The sequence below is a fragment of the Pholcus phalangioides genome, unplaced genomic scaffold (genome assembly GCF_987345545.1).
Source record: "Pholcus phalangioides strain wild (caught in Gottingen) unplaced genomic scaffold, Ppha-v1.0 ptg000040l_1, whole genome shotgun sequence".
Taxonomy (NCBI): Eukaryota; Metazoa; Arthropoda; class Arachnida; order Araneae; family Pholcidae; genus Pholcus; species Pholcus phalangioides.
The window spans coordinates 3197480-3217974 of record NW_028301626.1 but is presented as its reverse complement, the minus strand read 5'-3'; the positions used below and the strand labels follow the sequence as shown (position 1 = coordinate 3217974).

The 20495-nt window shown below is 33.6% G+C and overlaps 1 protein-coding gene across 1 annotated transcript in view; it reads right to left on the bottom strand.

Annotated features, from left to right (window-relative positions):
• Window positions 1-1521: 1521 nt before the first annotated feature.
• LOC149065273 (polyadenylate-binding protein-interacting protein 1-like) overlaps window positions 1522-20495 on the bottom strand; it is a 34890-nt gene continuing 15916 nt past the window's right edge. Inside the window, exons 6-10 of the mRNA XM_089254256.1 lie at window positions 16484-16594; window positions 7595-7716; window positions 6938-7046; window positions 6659-6765; window positions 1522-5084 (exon numbers count right to left, since the gene is read on the bottom strand). Of these exons, the coding sequence (XP_089110382.1) occupies window positions 5000-5084; window positions 6659-6765; window positions 6938-7046; window positions 7595-7716; window positions 16484-16594 (534 nt within the window). The 3' untranslated portion in view covers window positions 1522-4999. The remainder of the gene's footprint in view (window positions 5085-6658; window positions 6766-6937; window positions 7047-7594; window positions 7717-16483; window positions 16595-20495) is intronic.

Here is a 20495-nt window from a genome sequence, read left to right as displayed (position 1 = left end):
AATAATTTTGTAATTTCTGATAGAAATTATTTCACAGTCAATAAAAGAATAATTGCATAATTATTGAAAGAAATGATTGCAAGATATATTGAGAAGGCAAATAATTTCAGAATCACCAAAATAAATAATTAATGATTTAAAGTATCTCAGAATTAATTAATTTAATCAGTTATATTAATCAAAAACTTTTTCAAAATTAGTGAAAAGAAATAATTCAGAACTAATCAAAACTAATATAATTAATAAAAATAATTTCGGAATAAATGAGTCTCAATTATTTTTGTCTCTGACTTGAGGCCCCCCGTTGGCTCCTATTAAGATGGCACTGAATTACATGAGTTGGGGGCCCACAGACTTTGTGGGAAATTTCAATTTGGCCGCCATGTCTGAGAGGTTGAAAAGACCCCTGGTTTAAACATTTATGCTTGATGAATTCATGAATCCCCTAGGCAAATTGAGATTGAAAACGACTGATTTATGTGAACGATAAGTTTCCAGACCAAATGCAGTGGCCTATATGCAGCCTTAATTTTCATAAACTTTTCAACATTCCGAACCTCCCGTTTCAAAAGAAATTTCATGAAAAAAATTTGAAAAAAATAAAAAAAAGCTTTTTATCACTCTAAATGCTCTCAAAAAAATTTGCAATGCCAAAAAAAAAAAATTCTCAACCAACAATAGACTGTAATTTATTGGAAGTCTTGGATGATTTTGCCTGGTATTTACGGTTGGGTTACGTTCTTATTTTCTGTGTCATTTTAAGGGTCTTCATTATGCTTTCACAATTTCTTTTGTTCACCTTCATTTTTAGGTTCAATTTTGATGTGTGTGCAAAACAATTATCAGTCACCAGTCAATCTCTGTATGTCTATATGCTCATTTTATGTTTTACATGCTCTGACAAATTTCCATTGAAATCCACAAGAAATGAGAACCGACTACCACCAAGCAGTCCAGAGGTCAATTCTTCACGAGCTATATACATTTGTTTGTTTTTGTTGCCTTTAAGACGATCGTAGAGAGTGCAGTAAAGTAATTGAACAACATGAAATGCTGCTATCTATAAGAATTATAAAATGTTTTGTCCTTATTTTTATGAATAATAATATTTTTACATCTACTTCGGCCAATCGTAGATTAAAAATATAAAGGTTGGTGCATGATTACCAGGTGCAAGAGACAATATGGCAATGATGCAATTAGGATGCAGGTTGCCAGACGTGGGAAAAGTTGAAATATTGACATAGGAATTTTGTTTTTGTTGGAAAACTGTTGTTGGTTTTTGTGGGTGCAGTGGCATCATCTGTTGTAAACATGGGAAAATGATATTGCCCGAGTATACAGTAGCAGATTTTGTAGGAGCCTCATACATTTACATAAATTATTTTCAGATGTAAGCATATAAATGCATGTATATGCATATAATTTCTATAACATTAACTGAACAGTACATTAAAAAAAACCTGTTACAATAAACTTCACTCAAGACAACATGAAACATCATTGATCCAGTCACATCAAGACATGCTCAAAATGCAGTTTATTTAAATTATAGCAAATACAACAAAGAAAAAAAAGAAAACCTGTTTTTATATTCAATATACATCGCAAATGAGTTTGGTAAATATAAAATAACTTGTGTCTATTATATAAGCTGTATTTTGTAGTTTTGCTGGAAATCATTAGCAAAAAAGAATAAAAAATAATTTCATAAGTATAGTTATTTACTTTCCAATGAAAAATATATTACATGTTTTGAGAGTTCATTGTTCTGTTTTTCTTTATACTCCACTATACAATTATATAGATGCTAAGCAATCGCGCTTACATACAGAAGTATTTTTACCATTGAGTATTCACAAAAGTAAGAGTAACCAAAAACAGAAGCTATCAATGCTACTGATGGAAAGCCCAGTCAGAAATTCTCGTCTCAACTGTCTGTAAGAATCTGAAATTTTGAGCTATCACATCAACCAAATTTACCATTAAATTCACATCAATTGACCGAGATCGCATTTGGAAAAATGTTAATTTTACTCATGAACATACGAAGTATATATGCAGGAAAATAATAAAATTGCGAAAAATTTTCTCCATAAATAACTGGTTACTCGGAAATATACATTTCTATACTGATGATTACGTAATTTGAGTATCATAAGGGTGTCATTCATATCAGAGGACAATTAACTAATTTGAGAACTTCATTGGAAACAAAACTTTTATACTTTTTTGCGATTAGCACCTGCAATTGTCAGAATCCAATAACTAGATACTACAACGAAAGAATTACCTTATCCTCTGCCACCAAATTAAACACAATCATTACAAAAACAAATAATAGGTAATTGATGCCCGTTATACACAATGGGTCATTATCTAATCCCAGATATTCATAGAAATAATTTAGCCACAGCATCACAAAATTTGATACCATAGGCTCCGAGATGTAGATAAAAAATATACATACACATAAAGCTTATAATAGAAATATCAAGTACATTATGTAAAGCATATTAAAAATCTGAACACATAACACAGAAGTAAAAAAAGAGGACAATACTACATATAATATATATACTATTGATGTTTTCATATCGCTTGTAAAACTTAACGAATTTCTCGTAATAAGAATGCATCTTTTCCCACTCTCTACGATTTTGTATGTTAAGTGAGTTTTGCAATTATAATTAATTCTTGAAAAAAAAATCAAGTTCTTTCATTGAGGGAATTATCAATTATAAAATTTTAAGCCCATTAACTTGCTTGCAGCAACTTACTAGCACGTTCAAAAAGTTTTGCAATTTTTTCAATATTTGCCAAATGCCGAGTGAGTCACACAATTCCTTGCTGGGTAAGAAAAGCACCATGTGATCAACCCACTACAGAACTGTTTCATCAGAATCAAAGACATACAAGCAGGTGACTTATGATTGCAACACATTTAAAGTTCTCTGTTGCAAAAAGAAAAAGTTAATTTTTAAAAGCGTTCAAGTGTTTAATTTTGCATCTTACTAGTAAAATCCTTTGCTGAAACTTTTGAAATGATCGAGTCAGTATATTATGAGAGAACAATGAGTAAACAAATAAGTGGTATCGATAACTGAAATTGCCAGGCGGGGTTTCGAAAGAATGATAGTTTTCAACATTGTAAATAAATGAACATATCACAAATGTAAAAAAAGAGTCAAAACTGTAGCAGAGACTAATAATTAATAATGATTTTAGTTATAACTTCTGATGCCATTTTAACAGACCAACTAGACATGTATATATTGAGTGCACCAAAAAATTGTTCCGAAGAACCTGTCACTTAGAGAAAGCCTATCACGCCCTGGCTTCTGATCATTCTCAATCTGTTACACATTTTAGAATTGATACTACTGATAAGATCTGATTTTCTCTGTCACTACACACTAACTTGAGCATTTGAAAAGTCTAAGCGAAGAGAGAGAGAACTTGGCACTTGAATACTGTTCAAAATCAACATAGAATCCCAAATATGTTGTTTCAATCATGAATTATCCATATTTGCTGAATGCAAGTGATAAAGATGAAATAAGTTCAGGTTATCGGTCTTATAACTATTTGCTTACCCAGCAAGGAATGATATAATTCACTCACATCTGTTAAACATACAAAAGTTACAGAACTTTCTGAATATACCAACATATTTGAACGGTTTGAAAACATATCAACAAGAATCGAAATCTCATCAACAAAGGCTTCTTATGTTCCGGAGAGTGTATAACAACATTTTCTTCTTTATAAATCTTAAAAGGGGGAAAACTATGAAATTTGATAGTGAGTTTATGCTTTTTCCAAGTTAATGTACAAGATCTAGATTGTAATACCATTGAAATGTTGGAAAAACTAATTGCCAAGAGATTTTACGAGTTCTCAGATACATTTTAAAAATTCTGTGGGTCAAAATAATGGTCACAGATATCACTAAAATCAATTCACATGTCTGAAAAACTCATTCTTTCAAAAACATTGTTAAAAAAAATCTTTCAGTAAATAAAAAAAATGGCAAGAGAAGGGAGGGAAAAAAACGAGCGATACAAAGTACCTGCTTTCTACAGTCTCAAATAGAAACCGTTTCTCAATAAGATCTTCAAAACTAGTGATATTTATCAACTTGTCAATCATCTCCAGAATGAGCTCTACATACACTGCTCTAATTTTTTAATCATTATTATTATTATTACATTTGGAAGAACGATAGAAAATTTTCAGTTCTCGATACTACAAATTATTTATGGAAATTTGAATTTGAAAGATAGAGAGTGTGTGTGGACAAACAATGAAACATGAAATGGATGTACAAAATGAATGGAAGATATTGAGGGAAGGGGAAGGGTGGGGAATAAAGTGCCTCAATACATGCATGGCACAATAAAAGAAAAATGTTTTTGTACAGAATTTTTTTTTCCAAACCACATGTTACACCAGATACACATAGCAAAAAAATTTAATGCAGAGAATACCTATATATGTGTATCAAATAAACACTACGAAAAGACGGGGTATCATGAAATTCATTATTTTCAATATTAAAATTCAATTATTATTTTTTTGAAAAAATGATAGACATATGTATTTTTTCAAACAAATATAGAAAAAAAAGCAATAAATACTGAAAATATGTATGTACAAACTAAAACTGAGCAATCGAAAGAAAAAAAAGAGCATGAATATGCTAGTACTATCAGCCTCGTTAAACCCACAGTGAGCCCCAAAAAAGTAAAATATTTTGTGAACATTTTTTGTTTCTTTTCTTTCTTCTTTTTTTTTAAATATATCTTTCCTATATACAAAGACACACTGGTTACTGAGACAATTAAAAATGTGTATTTCCAATGCCAACAGCTGCAGTTATGTGCAAAGGAAAAACAATGTACACCCACAATGTCCCATATACTTAATAATGATAGTAATAATAATAGTGATCATAATGCTGTGGGAAAGGGGGGAAGTATCCTTTTGAGTATTTAGTTTAATGATTTGTTTCTTTAAGATACATTTCATATGCCGCTTGTATCTCTTCGCTCATTTCTTCGTAACCAGCGTCATCTTGGGTGCTGAAACAAAAACAAAATAACTTTAATTTAATCAATTGTTCATTAATACTGCAATATAACTCTGTGAACACCTGTCAATTCATTGTATTTCTTGAAATAAGTGCCTTTTTTTAACCCGCCATAGCCCTGAAGAAACAAATACAAAGGCTACAACAGACAAAATGTCCAACAAAGTGGCTGAAAAAAAAGATGCCCATAAAATACGATTGTGGAATACGTATCTAAGCTATATCTCAAAAATAACAACTTCCATCTTCAGCTCCATCTCAGTCCATCAGTTGAGGATACCATAGGCATCAACTTGTATTGGGTCCATGCCTCACCCAAAATATTTGCCCCACACTCTCTCTCTCTCTCTCCCCCCCTTCCCCATAATACCTATGAAACTATGAAGGTTTGAGACCCCCAACCAATATTTTCAGGCCTCCGAATATTTAAGCTAACTTCACTGATAAGTTGATGTTGTGAAGCAGCTGTCATCAAATCGTAACATGCAAAGCTAGTTGGTGAGACAGTATCAGTTTAAAATTTTATTTTTTTTTATGTTTGACTGACTTGTCTTTTTTTTCTTTTTTTGTATATTAGTATAGCAAAGCCTGTCTACAATGAATTTGCAAGGGATAGAGATTTGCTTCTGTTGTGAACACAGGTTTCTGCTTAATAAAGGTTCAATTGGCATAATGTGTAAAATTAGGTTTTCACAGCATCTGTATAAAACTCCATCTCACACTGTTCTTGTTATTTTGAATTGATAACATTTACGTTCTTTTTTACTTCCTCTAAAATTTTGAAAGAGGGTGTCAATATCTGTCGTGTCAGACTCAGTTTGGACATTGTCGTCTATGTTTATGCATCAGCACCAGGGCTATAACTGGAATTTTTGTGGGGGGGGGGGGGGGCATGATTTTGCTGACACTACCACTATAAAATTTGATGATTTTATAACTGTTTTTGTTTCCATCTAAAATCCTCCAAATTCTGTCACCCGAGCAGTTTTCCCCTTCACCTCCCCCTAATTCCGACCCTGGTCAGCACTGCATCATGGAAAGCAGCTTGCATACAATTTTGTGTCTTGCTTGTCATTTGCAAATCCAAAATTCTTGCACAGGTTTCTCCCATAGAAAAGCCTGCTTTTCTAAAAAATTTTTGTTGTAATTTCAAAAGCAGCTGCTTCACTCACTACATATGGGTTACTAAAACCTTAGCATCAAGTATGGAAAAAGTTTTTAACAATCTTAGGGTGGATGGTGTAGAACTTGCATTGGCAAGCAGAGATTGCATAAAAAATTTTGGTACAACATTTTAACATTTTGTATGATCCCTTGGTCTATCGACCAGGAAGCACTCTGAGTATTTGTATGAAATTTTCTGTTGAGGTACAATTTCAGTTTTCTCGTTAGGTTCTGTTTAATCCAGGTTTTTAAATGCTTATTTGGGCATTTTGGAATAAGAGGACTAAGATTTTTTTCCACTGAAGACAGGTTTCATTAAAGACAGGTTTTAATGTATAATACTTTTTGAATGGTGGAAACACTAGATATATGTCAAAATATGATTTCTTATCTTCTACTTACTCATATTCTTCAGCATCAGATGCATTATTAGAATACTGACTGTGCAGGAAAAGAGATTCTTCATCAGAAATCGGCTTCCCATCGGGTCCATACATTACAGGTTCATTCTGCAAATATTCAGTTATAAATCTTTACTAACATTTTATTAAGAAAAATATATACACCAAAAATTTATTAATATTAAATTACTATAATCAACCTGAAAAATTAAACCATGAACAGTGTGATAAAAAATTATAACTTCCAATGTCAAGGAAACAAACAATTAAAAGTATTCACCAGAGGTGTTGGAGGCGGAACTTCTTCAATAACAGGTTCCTCTTCAGCACCACGGCCCCAATTACTAGACCTCAGGTCAACAACATTAGATACCATGCTACGAATGTCCCTAAAAACAAATACACGGATATAATCTGTAAATTATTTCAAAATCAATTTTAAAAAAATGATAGCCTCTCATCGTATTGTGTGTGTAGGGGGGGGGGGGGGGGAACCACGAAAAAAGACAATATATTTAAAGTAATATAACCGATGACTTTAGCTGGTTCCAATATTGTTCAATCTTTTACCAAAGGTTCTAATAGAACAAAGGAGCAAAATATTCTAAAAAAATGTTTATAGTAATGAGCATTGTAATGATGAAATTATTATGCATGATTTCAAATGAAAACATATTATTTGCATACCTGAGCTTTAAGCTCTATGAGCTATAAGTGTTCTTGCACGTATTAATAGTCTTATTTTACGCTATACATATGATGCTAAACAAGGCATGAAAATTGATTTAAATGTGTGAAATCTTAATTCAGCGGACCTCAGATCTTTAGATTTAACAAAAAAAAAAAGTGGTCATTTTTCCCCGCTTCAACTGAAAAATTCTAAATGGATGCAGTATTAAGTTTATTATAATTACATTTTGATATTTTAGCAACTCACTTTGGAAAATCCTGATTTTTTGCAACTGCGCTCAATGAGCCTATGATTTTGTCCATCTCTGGAGCTGAACCATTGTTGGGAGTCTTATTCCTCTCTTGATCTTCCACGTAAACCCCTACCAACTGCACAAAAAAACATGACAACAGAAAAATATTTCATTATTTTGACAGAGGGAATTTTTCTCCCCAATCTTGCATATGTGTGTTACAATAAAATTACTGTACAATAAGTGAATCGCTTCATGCAACAAGGGTGTCAGACACAAAAACTGGTTTTTACAAAACAGCAAATTACTTTCCAAGACTGTATTGCCTTTTAATTAACTTTTGCTATGTATGTCTCAGGATTGTCTGGTTTAAACTATGGGTGGCCAACCTTTTTTTCAAGCCGTACCACAATGAAAAGTATTTTCGATGCACCAGCCACTCATACAAATTTCAACAAGCAGACCATATGTCTTGTTTTTACAGGACACATGCATTTTATTCATTCTTTGAAGATATTGTTCAGCTGTCTTCTTATTTTTTTTTTAAATTTCAGTTTGTCACTCTTTTCAGTTTCAATTTTTTATTTTTTTTTGAGTCATAAATTTCGTTATGAAAATGCAGATTGTGTAGTTATGTATATCGGTAAAAAAAGTTGATCGTACCTACAACATGTTGGCCAATACATCGCACATGACTGGTGCTTGGGGACCCCTCCCACCAATAAGCTTTGTAAGAGGGCTTAGCATCCCCCAACAATTCGTGGATATAAAATGTAATTGTGTGTCATGGCATTACAGGCACTCGACCCCAATCATAAAATAGGTACATACATTGGTCCCCAAGAACATGTGTGTGGTCCCTGCAAAGAACACACTGTACTTTTTGTTGGCAGAAAGTCATTTTTCTGACTACACCACTCTCAAATTTTCAGCAATCGTCCAGATCATTTACATTTCCATACCAAAAAGGGGGTTGCCAACCGTTTACCAACTGGGGGCACACTATCGTTGTCAATTCAATGCCAGGGCCTTTGCATAGGCTTGGTGACAACTAGAAATCACCAGTTACAGTGACCATTACAGCACAAAAGGACAGTCACATATGCCAGTGGCGAGCTCGTCACGTACACTTGGCAAGCTCGTCACGTACACTTGGCAAGCTCATCATTGATAATGAGTGAAAACATTGAACTCAGTCATGTACAAACCAAGAGCATAGTCACCACGTTTTTTTAGAGGAAACGGTCCACTGTGGGCCGTGTGGTTTTGAAGTGGCTATGTAAATCATACTAACATAGTTTCTGTATGTATTTTTTTTAACCAATGCAAGTTACTCTGTAAGGTCAGAAAGAAAGCAAAATGCCATAACAAACGGGTCTACCAACATTTAATGAATTTTGGGCTGGTGCAATAAATCATGCTGCATGGAAGGAAATTCAACATCTGCAATATGAAAAAGTCACTCGAGCAACTGCCACTAGTGATTGAGAACTTTCCGTGAACAAGAACTTCCACCACAAAAAAAGGAACTTTCCCTTGTCATGATCATGGTGAAATGGGTGTGTAATTTTTTTCAATTTAAATTAAATTTATTACACATGCACAAGGAAGAATATTAAATGTGAACAAATATTTGCAATTGGATGGTGAAAACAAGTTCAGCACGAGATTTGCCATGATGTGCAACATAAACATGATAATAAAACAATCGTGGGATTTTTCTTGTACTCCGACACGACATTTAAATTACCAAAAATCTTTTATGAGATGAGTAAATCGTTAGATGTCTCTGTGCCTCGAAGCAGAATGTTTTGCATTGGCCTGCAAGGAGCCCTCAGCTTACTGGAAATGTTCTGTAGTAAAAATTCCCATAATTATGTTTACACTTTTCTTAAAATTTTTCCTGATTGTTCTGCAGTAGCACTTATTGTTCTGCGACGTACATCGCAGATTTCAGCATATTCTGCTTTGGAGGCTCTGTGTTTAGCTTAATATATTAATCACGGGATGAAAAGCGCTGGCATGAATATATATATATTCATGTTGAGAACTTTTGACTAACAATTGAGAACTTTCCATGAACAAGAACTTCCACCACCACAAAAAAAAAAAGAATTTTCCCTTGCCCTGATCATCATGGGGTAATAGGTTCATGAATATATAAACTGAAGAGCCAAAAAAACTGGTACAGGTATGCGTATGCAAATAAAGAGATATGGAACAAATCAGAGTATGGCGTTGCTGTCGGCAATGCCTATATAACACAACAAGTGTCTGGCATAGTTGTTAGATAGGTTACTGCTGCTACAATGGCAGGTTATCAAGATTTAAGCGAGTTTAAACGTGGTGTTATAGTCGGCGCACAAGAGATGGGACATAGCATCTCTGAGGTAGCGATGAAATTCGGATTTTCACGTACGACCATTTCACGAATGTACCGTGAATATCGGGAATCCGGTAAAAAATTAAATCTACGACATCGCTGCGGCCGAAAAAAGATCATGCAGGAACGGGACCAACGAGAATAATTAAATGTGACAGACGTGCAACCCTTCCGCAAATTGCTGCAGATTTCAATGCTGGGCCATCAACAAGTGTCAGCGTGCGAACCATTCAACGAAACATCATCGATATGGGCTTTCGGAGCCCACTCGTGTACCCTTGATGACTGCACGACACAAAGCTTTACGCCTCGCCTGGGCCCGACAACACAGACATTGGACTGTTGAGGACTGGAAACACGTTGCCTGGTCTGACGAGTTTCGGTTCTAATACGTCTAGATACGACTAGACCTGATACGTCTAGATACGACTCTGACAGGTGACAGGTACGTAAGCATCCTGTCTGATCACCTGCACCCATTCATGTCCATTGAGCATTCCGACGGACTTGGACAATTTCAGCAGGACAATGCGACACCCCACACATCCAGAATTGCTACAAAGTGGCTCCAGGAACACTCTTCTGACTTTAGACACTTCCGCTGGCTACCTAAATCCCCAGACATGAACATTATTGAACATATCTGGGATGCCTTGCAACGTGCTATTCAGAAGAGATCTCCAACCCCTCTTACTTCTACGGATTTATGGACAGCCCTGCAGGATTCATGGTGTCAATTACCTCCAGCACTACTTCAGACATTAGTCGAGTCCATGCCACATCGTGTTGCGGCACTTCTGCGTGCTCGCGGGGGCCCTACACGATATTACGCAGGTGTACCAGTTTTTTTGGCTCTTCAGTGTATATATATATATATTCATGAACCTATAACCCCAATATGATCAGGGCAAGGGAAAATTATTTTTTTTTGTGGTGGTGGAAGTTCTTGTTCATGGAAAGTTCTCAATTGTTAGTGGCAGTTGCACGTGTATGGGCGACTTTTTCATATCAAGGCGTCAAATTTCCTTCCATGCAGCACGATTTATCGCACTGATTGAACAGCACAAAGTTCATGAAATGTTGGCAGGTCTGTTTATTATAGCATTTTGCTTTCTTTCTGACCTTACAGAGTAACTTGTATTGGTCAAAAAAAATACATACAGAAACTATGTTAGCATGATTTACGTAGGCACTTCAAAACCACATGGCCCACAGCGGACAGTCTCCTCCGAAAAAAACACGATGACTATGCTCTCAGTTTGTACATGACTGAGCTCAACATTTTCACTATAGGCAATGATGACCTTACCAAGTGTGCATGACCGAGCTCACCACTGGTGTATGTGACTGTCCTTTCGTGCTGTAGTGGTCACTGTAACCTGTGATTTCTGGTTGTCACCAAGCCTATACAAAGGTCCTGGCATTGAATTGACAACGGTAGTGCACCCCAGTTGGTAAACAGTTGGCAACCGCCTTTTTTGGCATAGAGACAGTCATTCTGGATGATTGTTGAAAATTTGAGAGTGATGTATTCAGAAGAATGACTTTCTGCTGACAAAAAGTACAGCACATTTTTTGCAGTGACCACACACACATTCTTGGGACACTGGTGTATGTGCCAATTTTGCGATTGGGGTCAAGTACAAAAAAAAATAATTAAAAAATGCAAATTCCTGCCTGTTATGGCATGATATTGTGTTACACAATGCATGTCCTCCATGCGGATGATCCTGAATGCTGTACACATGGGACATCCAGCAATTGCATCCACAGATGTAAAACCAAACAAAAGTATTGAATGGAAGGTAATGACATAATTTTATTATTAAGAGTGTCTACTATACTAAATATAGGTTTGGCAACCTACAAGACCATAATCCATAAGAAAAGGATTGTTGGGAGAGAATTTCTTTAATATTTTAAAAGCTTTTACTCTTGATAACATGGTGTGCCACAGGGTCAGCCACCCCGGTTTAAATCAAACAACCCTGAGATGTATACTGGGTATCTTTTTTAAAAACTTACCTGTTTTGAAAAAAATCACATAAAAGTAGCCCAAATATAATTTTTTCCCTTTCTAAAATATCACATCTGTTCTTTATTAGTCAAAATTTTTCATCCTTACCACATTTTCTAACCTTGGAGCACATTCTGGTAGTACATATTTAAGTTGTACAAAATGGTATAATTGGTTTTTTTTTTCAAAAAATTCCATAAAAGTCATCTGAATATATATATATATATATATATATATATATATTTTTTTTTTTTTTTCATATAAAGTATCTTAGTTACCAAAACTTTATATACAGTAGCCAAAATGTCTCATTCTTACCATATTTTTTAACATTGAGCTACATTCTGATGCTTCTATCTTTAACAAGTGCATGAATGAGGATTACATAACATATTTTCTACTTAGTGGGGTATTTATTATCTCTGTACTGTGTAAATGATTCATAAAAACTAATCAACTATGTACATGGTGAATATAATTGAATAATTGAAGTTCCAATTCCAAAATGCAGTAAAATAACCACTGGTCAGAGTTTGAAAATTTACATAAATACTCCTGAAGCTATAAAATTTTCTTTGGAAAAGAAAAAAAAATACTTAAAATGCACAAGTAGATGATTCGGTACTTAGCCAGTGGTATAATCTATTTTGTGCAACCACATCATTTCATCACTTCAACAGCATCAGTGTGTGGCTAGCATAACTTTTATCAAGATGCAAACATTGCAACCAGGGTTGGCAGGTTTTTGACACATGGCAGTTTTTGACGGTTTAACTCTTTAACGCCCAGGTAGAAAACCTGGGAGGGTTGTGAAAATACCAAGTTTTTTGTGTTCGAAGTGGACTCGTCCAAATTTCGGCCACTTTCCCTCTCCCTACCCTTTCTCCATGAGTTTCTATTCATGCCACCCTTTGCATTGACGTTCACCCCTTCATTTCAATGGATTTTCGGGAGATAATTTGTCTACTGAAAACACCCCTTTCCTCACAGTATTATCTCTTTGTAAAATGCATTGAGTACCCTTCGTTCATTCTCAAGGAACATTCTAGTACATCAGCTTTTAAAATCCCATTGATAGGGCGTTGCAGTTTTCTTTCCCGTTCCCGCCTCTGACAAGAGCTTTCATCTTCTTCCCCGTTGGTGACAAAAGCCCACCAAAACATACCCATACCCCCTAGCTGGGCCGACTTGAGGCGGTTATGGGCATTAACCTACTCGGCCGACTTCGGGCGATCTGGGCATTATAGAGTTAAACCGCAGTTTAAACTGTCACGTCAAAAACCCTTCGTCAAAAACTGTCAAAAACCTCAAATATTGCTTTTCGATATAAAAATTCCCATTGAAAATGCACACGTTAATTGCATGTAATGTTTAAAGTGACTATGTTATACAAAGAATAAATATTTAATAAGATTCTAAAATAATTTTCTACTCCCGACAGAATTATTTTGGACAATATATGTTTTTTTTTTCTTATAAAATTTGAATAAAGCATAACATGAACATTGAATGGAAAACTGTGGAACGATTTGACATTCTTTGATTCAAGATGATTCTTGACCTTCCAAAATTTCTTCAACTGCTTATATATATGCATTGATATAAACTATCTGCTGTACTCTTTTTACAACAGATAAGTGTTTAAAAAAGTTTATTACATCATGTATGTAATGTTGATTTCTGTTATTATTAAATTATCTAGATAACCACTGATACTTAAAACAATACTCTTATTGCACATAACATTGAAATATATCTAGCGATCAAAATACTAATTTGTAGGACTAAAATGTCATTTAATTTGGCAATGCTAGCTTGTATATGTCAAACTTGGTTTATTCTTACTTTTGCACTATGATATGGTACATTTACTAGTATTTATAATGCAATGGTTTTCCAATTGAAGCTGTATTCAAACGTGCAAAACAAATGCTTTGGGTATCAAGTCTTGTCAGCTCTGCGTGTGAATTTATACACACTGATCTAAGAAATTTTCAGGCGAAAATAAATGAGTTTAGTTAGTGCATTAACAGATGCTGCGTCAGAAATTTTATATGGAATAAAATTTTGGGCAGATCAGAAAATTTAAAATATCTAAATATATATTTTTCCTCAGTAATTATAATTCTGAATATAAAACCCTTTAATCTAAATAAAAGTAAGTATTTTGTTATTTAACATATCTATCAAGTTAACAAAAACTATTTGACATCATTGACAGTAAGATTTTGATAGTTTTAATACCGAGTTAGTTTCTGGGGTCAAAAACCTAACCCTGATGCCCTATCATACATATTTTGAATAAGCAGCTCTAATCCACTTAACAAATTGAACACAGGTAATGAGTAGCTTAGATAAATAAACCATAAAATTATATTTTATATGTTCTAGACTAGATATGTTGAAAAATTCAAAAGTGCAAATTATAATTAATATTTTGTTTTAATTATTGTAATAAATTAATGTTTAAAAATAAAACATTGTAATATGCCAAAAAGTAAGTTTTTCATCATGTTGTACACCTATTATGTTCAAAACATTATCAAAAGGCATTCATTTAGGTTTTTGACGGTTTTCGACAGTTTTTGATGGTTTAAACCAGTTTTTGACAGTTTAAACCAGTTTTTGACACTTGTCATGTCAAAAACCAGTTTTGACGTCAAAAACCCAACCCTGATTGCAACACCAACAAAGCAGATGCTGAAGAACCATTTTGACAATAACAGGATAGCACGACACCTGGCCGCCATGTTCATGTCACCTTAACCCTCACAACTTTTGGATTGGGAGGGGGGGTACCTCAAAATGTTATGTACGGTAGTCGGATTGCAAACTTTGGTGAATTGAAAGCACATCCACAATACTCTGAATATGTTGTTTAACAAGCATTTTTGCACTTCCACATCATAGCCAGAACACAGTGTTCACAAAATATTTAACATTTTCTCATGTAAGCTGTAGTTGTTTGCTTAATGGCTTTATTTTTGTGATGTTTCTATGAATTATGAAATCATGCTATGCTAATTTATTTTTTTGCCCTGGCCGACTATCATTTCCATTCTGCAAGCAAATTTCCCACATGCTGGATAAGTATAGCGTTGTCTGTTTTACATTTTTAAGATTCCCCTCCCCCTTCACCATACAAAGTTTCACTGCTTCAGAAATATTCACGCAAATTTTCATGTCATTCTGACCAGTGGTTCTTATTTTAGTGTTTAGAAATTAGAACTTCAGTTATAATCACCCTGTATATTGTAAATCATCGCTAATTAATCTACATTAATTATGATCCACACATTGAATTTACCTAGTTTTCATCACAGATTTTTTGCCAATGATTAATAATAACATAAGAGAGAATTTTCAATCACAAAATAATTCCTTGAGTTAAGCTATAAAGTAATTAAATTGCAAAAGTTAGTTTTTGTTAAACTAATTATATAACAAAATATATAACAAAAATATATATAATATATGTTATAAAAATATATATAATATATGTTATAAAAATATATATAATATATGTTATAAAAATATATATAATATATGTTATAAAAATATATATAATATATGTTATAAAAATATATATAATATATGTTATAAAAATATATATAATATATGTTATAAAAATATATAACAAATATTTACAGATTAATTAATAAGGGGATAGTTTTTATTGCATTGAAACATTTTACTTTAATTTAGAAGTTTGAACAATTTAAAAAAAAATTTGTTTTCAATGCTATTTAAAACTGAACAAACTAGTTTAAAACAAAAACAAAAAAAACCCTAGTTTTTTTTATCAACCCAGCTTTTGGGAGTTGAGTTTATTTCTTTTATCTGTCTGAAGAAATCTCTCCCATTTCACCCATGTTAAATTCTACCCACATTTCATCTTACACTATCATTTTGCCGAACCAATCAATCACGTAAAGCAAGAACATATACTGTTTATGAAATAGCATTAATTTCATTCATCCAATCATAAATTTCCGAGACTTATTAAGAACTACAAATTCATTCACGAAAATTTCTTTCCATGCTGGGTGTTCTCTTTTATCCTTCAGAAGAAAACATCTATCTTATCCATACTAAATTCATTTCACTTTACATCAGGGCTTGACAAATCAAAAAAAATGTAGGCACCAGACAAATGATTTTAGAAGCCAATCATATCTTCTTTTAGAAAAATGATCCAATGTTTCTTGACCTTTCCAGGACTTGGTGAACCTTTTCCATGTCAGTAGGTACGTCATATAATTTCTAAAGATTTTGTGTTGTGCTCAGACTCTAATTTACCAATCATGCATAAAATTTTTTAATCATCAATACCAATTTGTGAATCACCATGGTGACCCGATACCTGGGATTTGTCACACCCTGCTTTTACATGATTTAATTTTGAGATTATGTAGTAGAACTAATTATTATTAGTGTGAAACAAGGATAACCTGTAAATATTTAACTTGCACATACAAGCATATGCAAAATACACATTCTCACCTTCAAAATCTGGCATATGCATTTTAAATTATCTGATGAGGGATTTGAAATGAGAGTTTCGATAACTGCCATCAAATAATCACCCAAGACTTTGATCCTCTGATGTGACACCTATACAGAAATAAAATAGCAACATTTTATTAGGTCACAAAGGTACATATAGGCCCATTGCAATTACTACAATTCATGAATTACGAAATCCAAATGATAATATAGTACAAGCAATAGACCCATAGAGATAACCATAATAAATTCTGAAGCAGTTTTAACCTCCCTTATTATAAGATACAGTCTGGCTAGAAAAGGAGTTGCATACTCCGAAACTTTGTTGGACTGCCCTCAGCACAATTTACAGTACACATGTGATGGCCTTAATTTTATGAGGACCTCAATAACATGCAATATCTCAACACTTATATTTAGTCATATTTGCATCAAGGTTCTAACAAGATTTTTGTTCGACCAACGAATGGCTCCTTAATTCCTTATTAACAAGTTCCATTTTCTCCTGATCAGATTCAGGTTGAGAGTTGATAGTATATGTGTGTGTGTGAGTGTGTGTGTGCATGTGTTCTCTATACAAATCTACAATTTTAGACCGACCGTCGCCAAATTTTGCATATATATGAAATGGGACCCGACTTGAACGATGGGCTACTTTAAAATTTCATCAGAGCAGGGCAAATGCCCCAAATGGACAAAAAACTGTCAGACAAACAATTTTTTTTGGGCCTCAACAATCACTTTCGGAACGTTTACTTTGGTTACCGTGGTTCCCTAGCAATGCGTTTAAGACGTGTATATGCCTTTACAATGGTTTGCAATTTCTTCAACGCTGTCAGTATATGTATAACATTTATGCCTTTTTATAATGGTCTGCCACATTTTCAATACTCCCAGTAATGAGGTTTTTGAATGACGTCATAATCATCATCAGCATCGCTTTGAGGGCCAGGAAAACGGTGATCCTCATAGAAATCAGTGCTAAAATTGCTGATTTTAATGTAGAAATGCGGAAATTTGGTGGGGTTTTCTGTCACATCAATAATTTAAAAAATTGTATTCAATACTCGATTTTTGAAATATTGAGTTTGCTTAGAAGCCCAGAAAATTAGATATGAATTAATTAGCCGGACCTCTACTTTCGAGTTGGATATCCATGCAATAACATTGATTTCAACTTTTTATTTATATCTTCTCAAGCATGAAAATTAATGTCTCCGTATTGTCTTTTAATATTGAACTGTATAAATTTACATATAGTTTAGGTTGCTTTAAAATTAATTATGAGTCCGTAAAAAGTACATAGAAAAAATTCCACAGCTTTAATTAACCTTTTTTCGAAGTAAAAAAAGGGAGAGATGGATAACTTGAAATTCAAAGGCGGGGGGGGGGGGATCGAAATACCTAGCACCCTTTAAAAAAAGAAAAATATATATATTTATTTTTACGTTTCTTTAAATCTAGATATGTTTATTTCATGAGTTGCCATATTGGTGAACTTAGACACGGTTTGCATGTCCCTCAAAGAAAGAGGGAGATATCATGTGATCCAAAAAAGCCTCATTGAAGAAAACCCGGGCAACGCCAGGTATTATAGCTAATGGCCAATAAATTGTCTGATCAATACCTAATGCTTTATCAAATAAAATTTCAATACTACATTTAATTGAGCCCAACAAAAACAGCCTCCAAAATTTGCTTTCCTCCTGAAGCACTTGCATGGTGGAGACAATGCAATACGACACTACTTTTTCTTTGCCACACGGCATATTTTATGAAAATTAAGGTTTCAGCCCAAATTTTAAATAACTCAAAGCAATAGCAAATTACAGGAGCATTTTAAGAAATAAAAATTTGGCTGTCAATACATTTTTTTCACATCAAATTTCATTTCTTACTAATGCCTCATTCATATATATTTTTCATTCAAAATACTACTACTACTTAACCAAACATGCACCTCATACACATTCCTCTACAAAATTTCTAACGAATCAGCACATTCCGGAATATGTGTTCTGGGGGTATGCTTGGCTCCCAATGCATTTCTGTTATCGAGTTGTGCTTGTTTTGCGTTCATGCTGCCATCTGGCTTCCATTTTCTGAAGTAAAGATGGAAATACTTAAATTTCTATTTTTTGTCAGTATCAGTGTTTTAGGCCTGCCCTCTCTCTGCGGAGAGACTTTTTCAAATGGGAGACCGGCTTCACATTCGTGCCTCGAAGCTGGAAAACTGTAGAAAACCAACTTCAGCCGCCCACAGCTGCGTCATCAACTATTATCAACTGGGTTCATTCAAAATACTGATCTAGCAATTTTTGATTTTTCATTGAGGAAATTTACTAAGATTTACGCATAAATCTGACATCAACCGTTACAGTAGTGATACAGAGATATCTCAGGATTTTAAAACTCTGTCAAAACAATGACTGCAAGACCACATATCATTGAAAATTCTTTTCCTGAAAACATGTTTTCCTTCCCTCTAGTCCTGTCAATCAACTGCTAGTGGATGGAGTCAGCTTTTGTTAAAAGTCTTATAACAAAAGGAGAAATAGAGACAATGTTTTTCTTTTCTCTTGAGGTAATATATGATTAAGCACACAGCATGAATAATAGAAAATGATAGTTTCTCTATCTTACTTGTTTTTATTATTATTTTAATTTGTTTTCCAGGGAAAAGCATTTATCAGCTCGAAATCGAAAAAAATTAATTCTTGGAAGTAGGTGGCAATATCTAGAAGGTTTAGTGATTCCCTATGTGGCAGTTATGATGTGAATCATGAAAATCTTAAAACCACTTTCAAACAATTGAGTTCTACTATTCACTCTAGCAAAAACTCCTCTCAATTTTGGGACGCTTTAAAAACATTTTGTGGAAAAATATTATACATTGTAATACATCTGTCAAAGTTTGGAAAAATTATTATCGTTCCCTATTTTTAACTTCGGGGGAATCACATATGCATATCCAGCTATAATACAGATCAACTAACTGATAGCTTAAACGGAATCCTTGGCAATACAATAACAATGACTGAACTCAATATGACTGAAAAGGATCATGATTTAGTTGCGAAAGCTAAAAATATGTTGAACAAATTATCAAGTGGTAACAAAGTATGTAAATTGGACAAAACATTATAAAGTTTAAAACAGTCTGGGCGACGCTGGTTCTTGAAACTTGATGAAATTTTGAAATGTTTTGGTTTTGATAATATTGTCACAGATCCTTGTATATTTTGTATATTTGTATATTTGTATATTTTATGTCACGTAAAGGTAAGTTAACTATTTTAACTGTATATGTGGATGATATTCTAGTATTTTCTCAAGATTGTGATACAATTTTTGAATTGAATGAGCATTTGAAAAGGGAATTATCTGTTAAATATATGGGACTAGTCAAACATTGCCTTGGCGTGGAGTTCAATCAGAAAAATGAAAAAATTTCAATGAGTCAATCTGGTTATATTAGAGATCTTTTAGATCGTTTTAACATGGCTGATTGTAATCCTGTTTCAACTCCAATAGACATTAGCACAAAGCTCAGAAAGTCTGATGGTAAAGAAGAAATTGATTTTCCCTACAGAGAATTAGTTGGGGCTTTGATGTATTTAGCTGTTTGTACTAGACCAGATATTGCTCACGCAGTCAGTAACCTAAGTCAATATTTAACATGTTTTGATAATTCTCACTAATTCTCACTGTGTTGCTGCAAAATGTGTATTCAGATATTTGAAGAAAACAATTAATTATGGCTTAATTTTTGAATGTTGCAATGATTATTTATATGGTTATACAGATGCAGATTGGGGAAATGATAATAATGATCATAAATCTTATACTGGATATTGTTTTGTACTAAATGGAACTGTAATTTCATGGGAATCTCGTAAGCAAAAGACTGTTGCTTTAAGTTCAACTGAAGCAGAATACATGGCACTCACAGAAGGTGTTAAGGAAGCCATTTATTTACAAAAAGTGATTTCAGAGTTAGGAATGCATG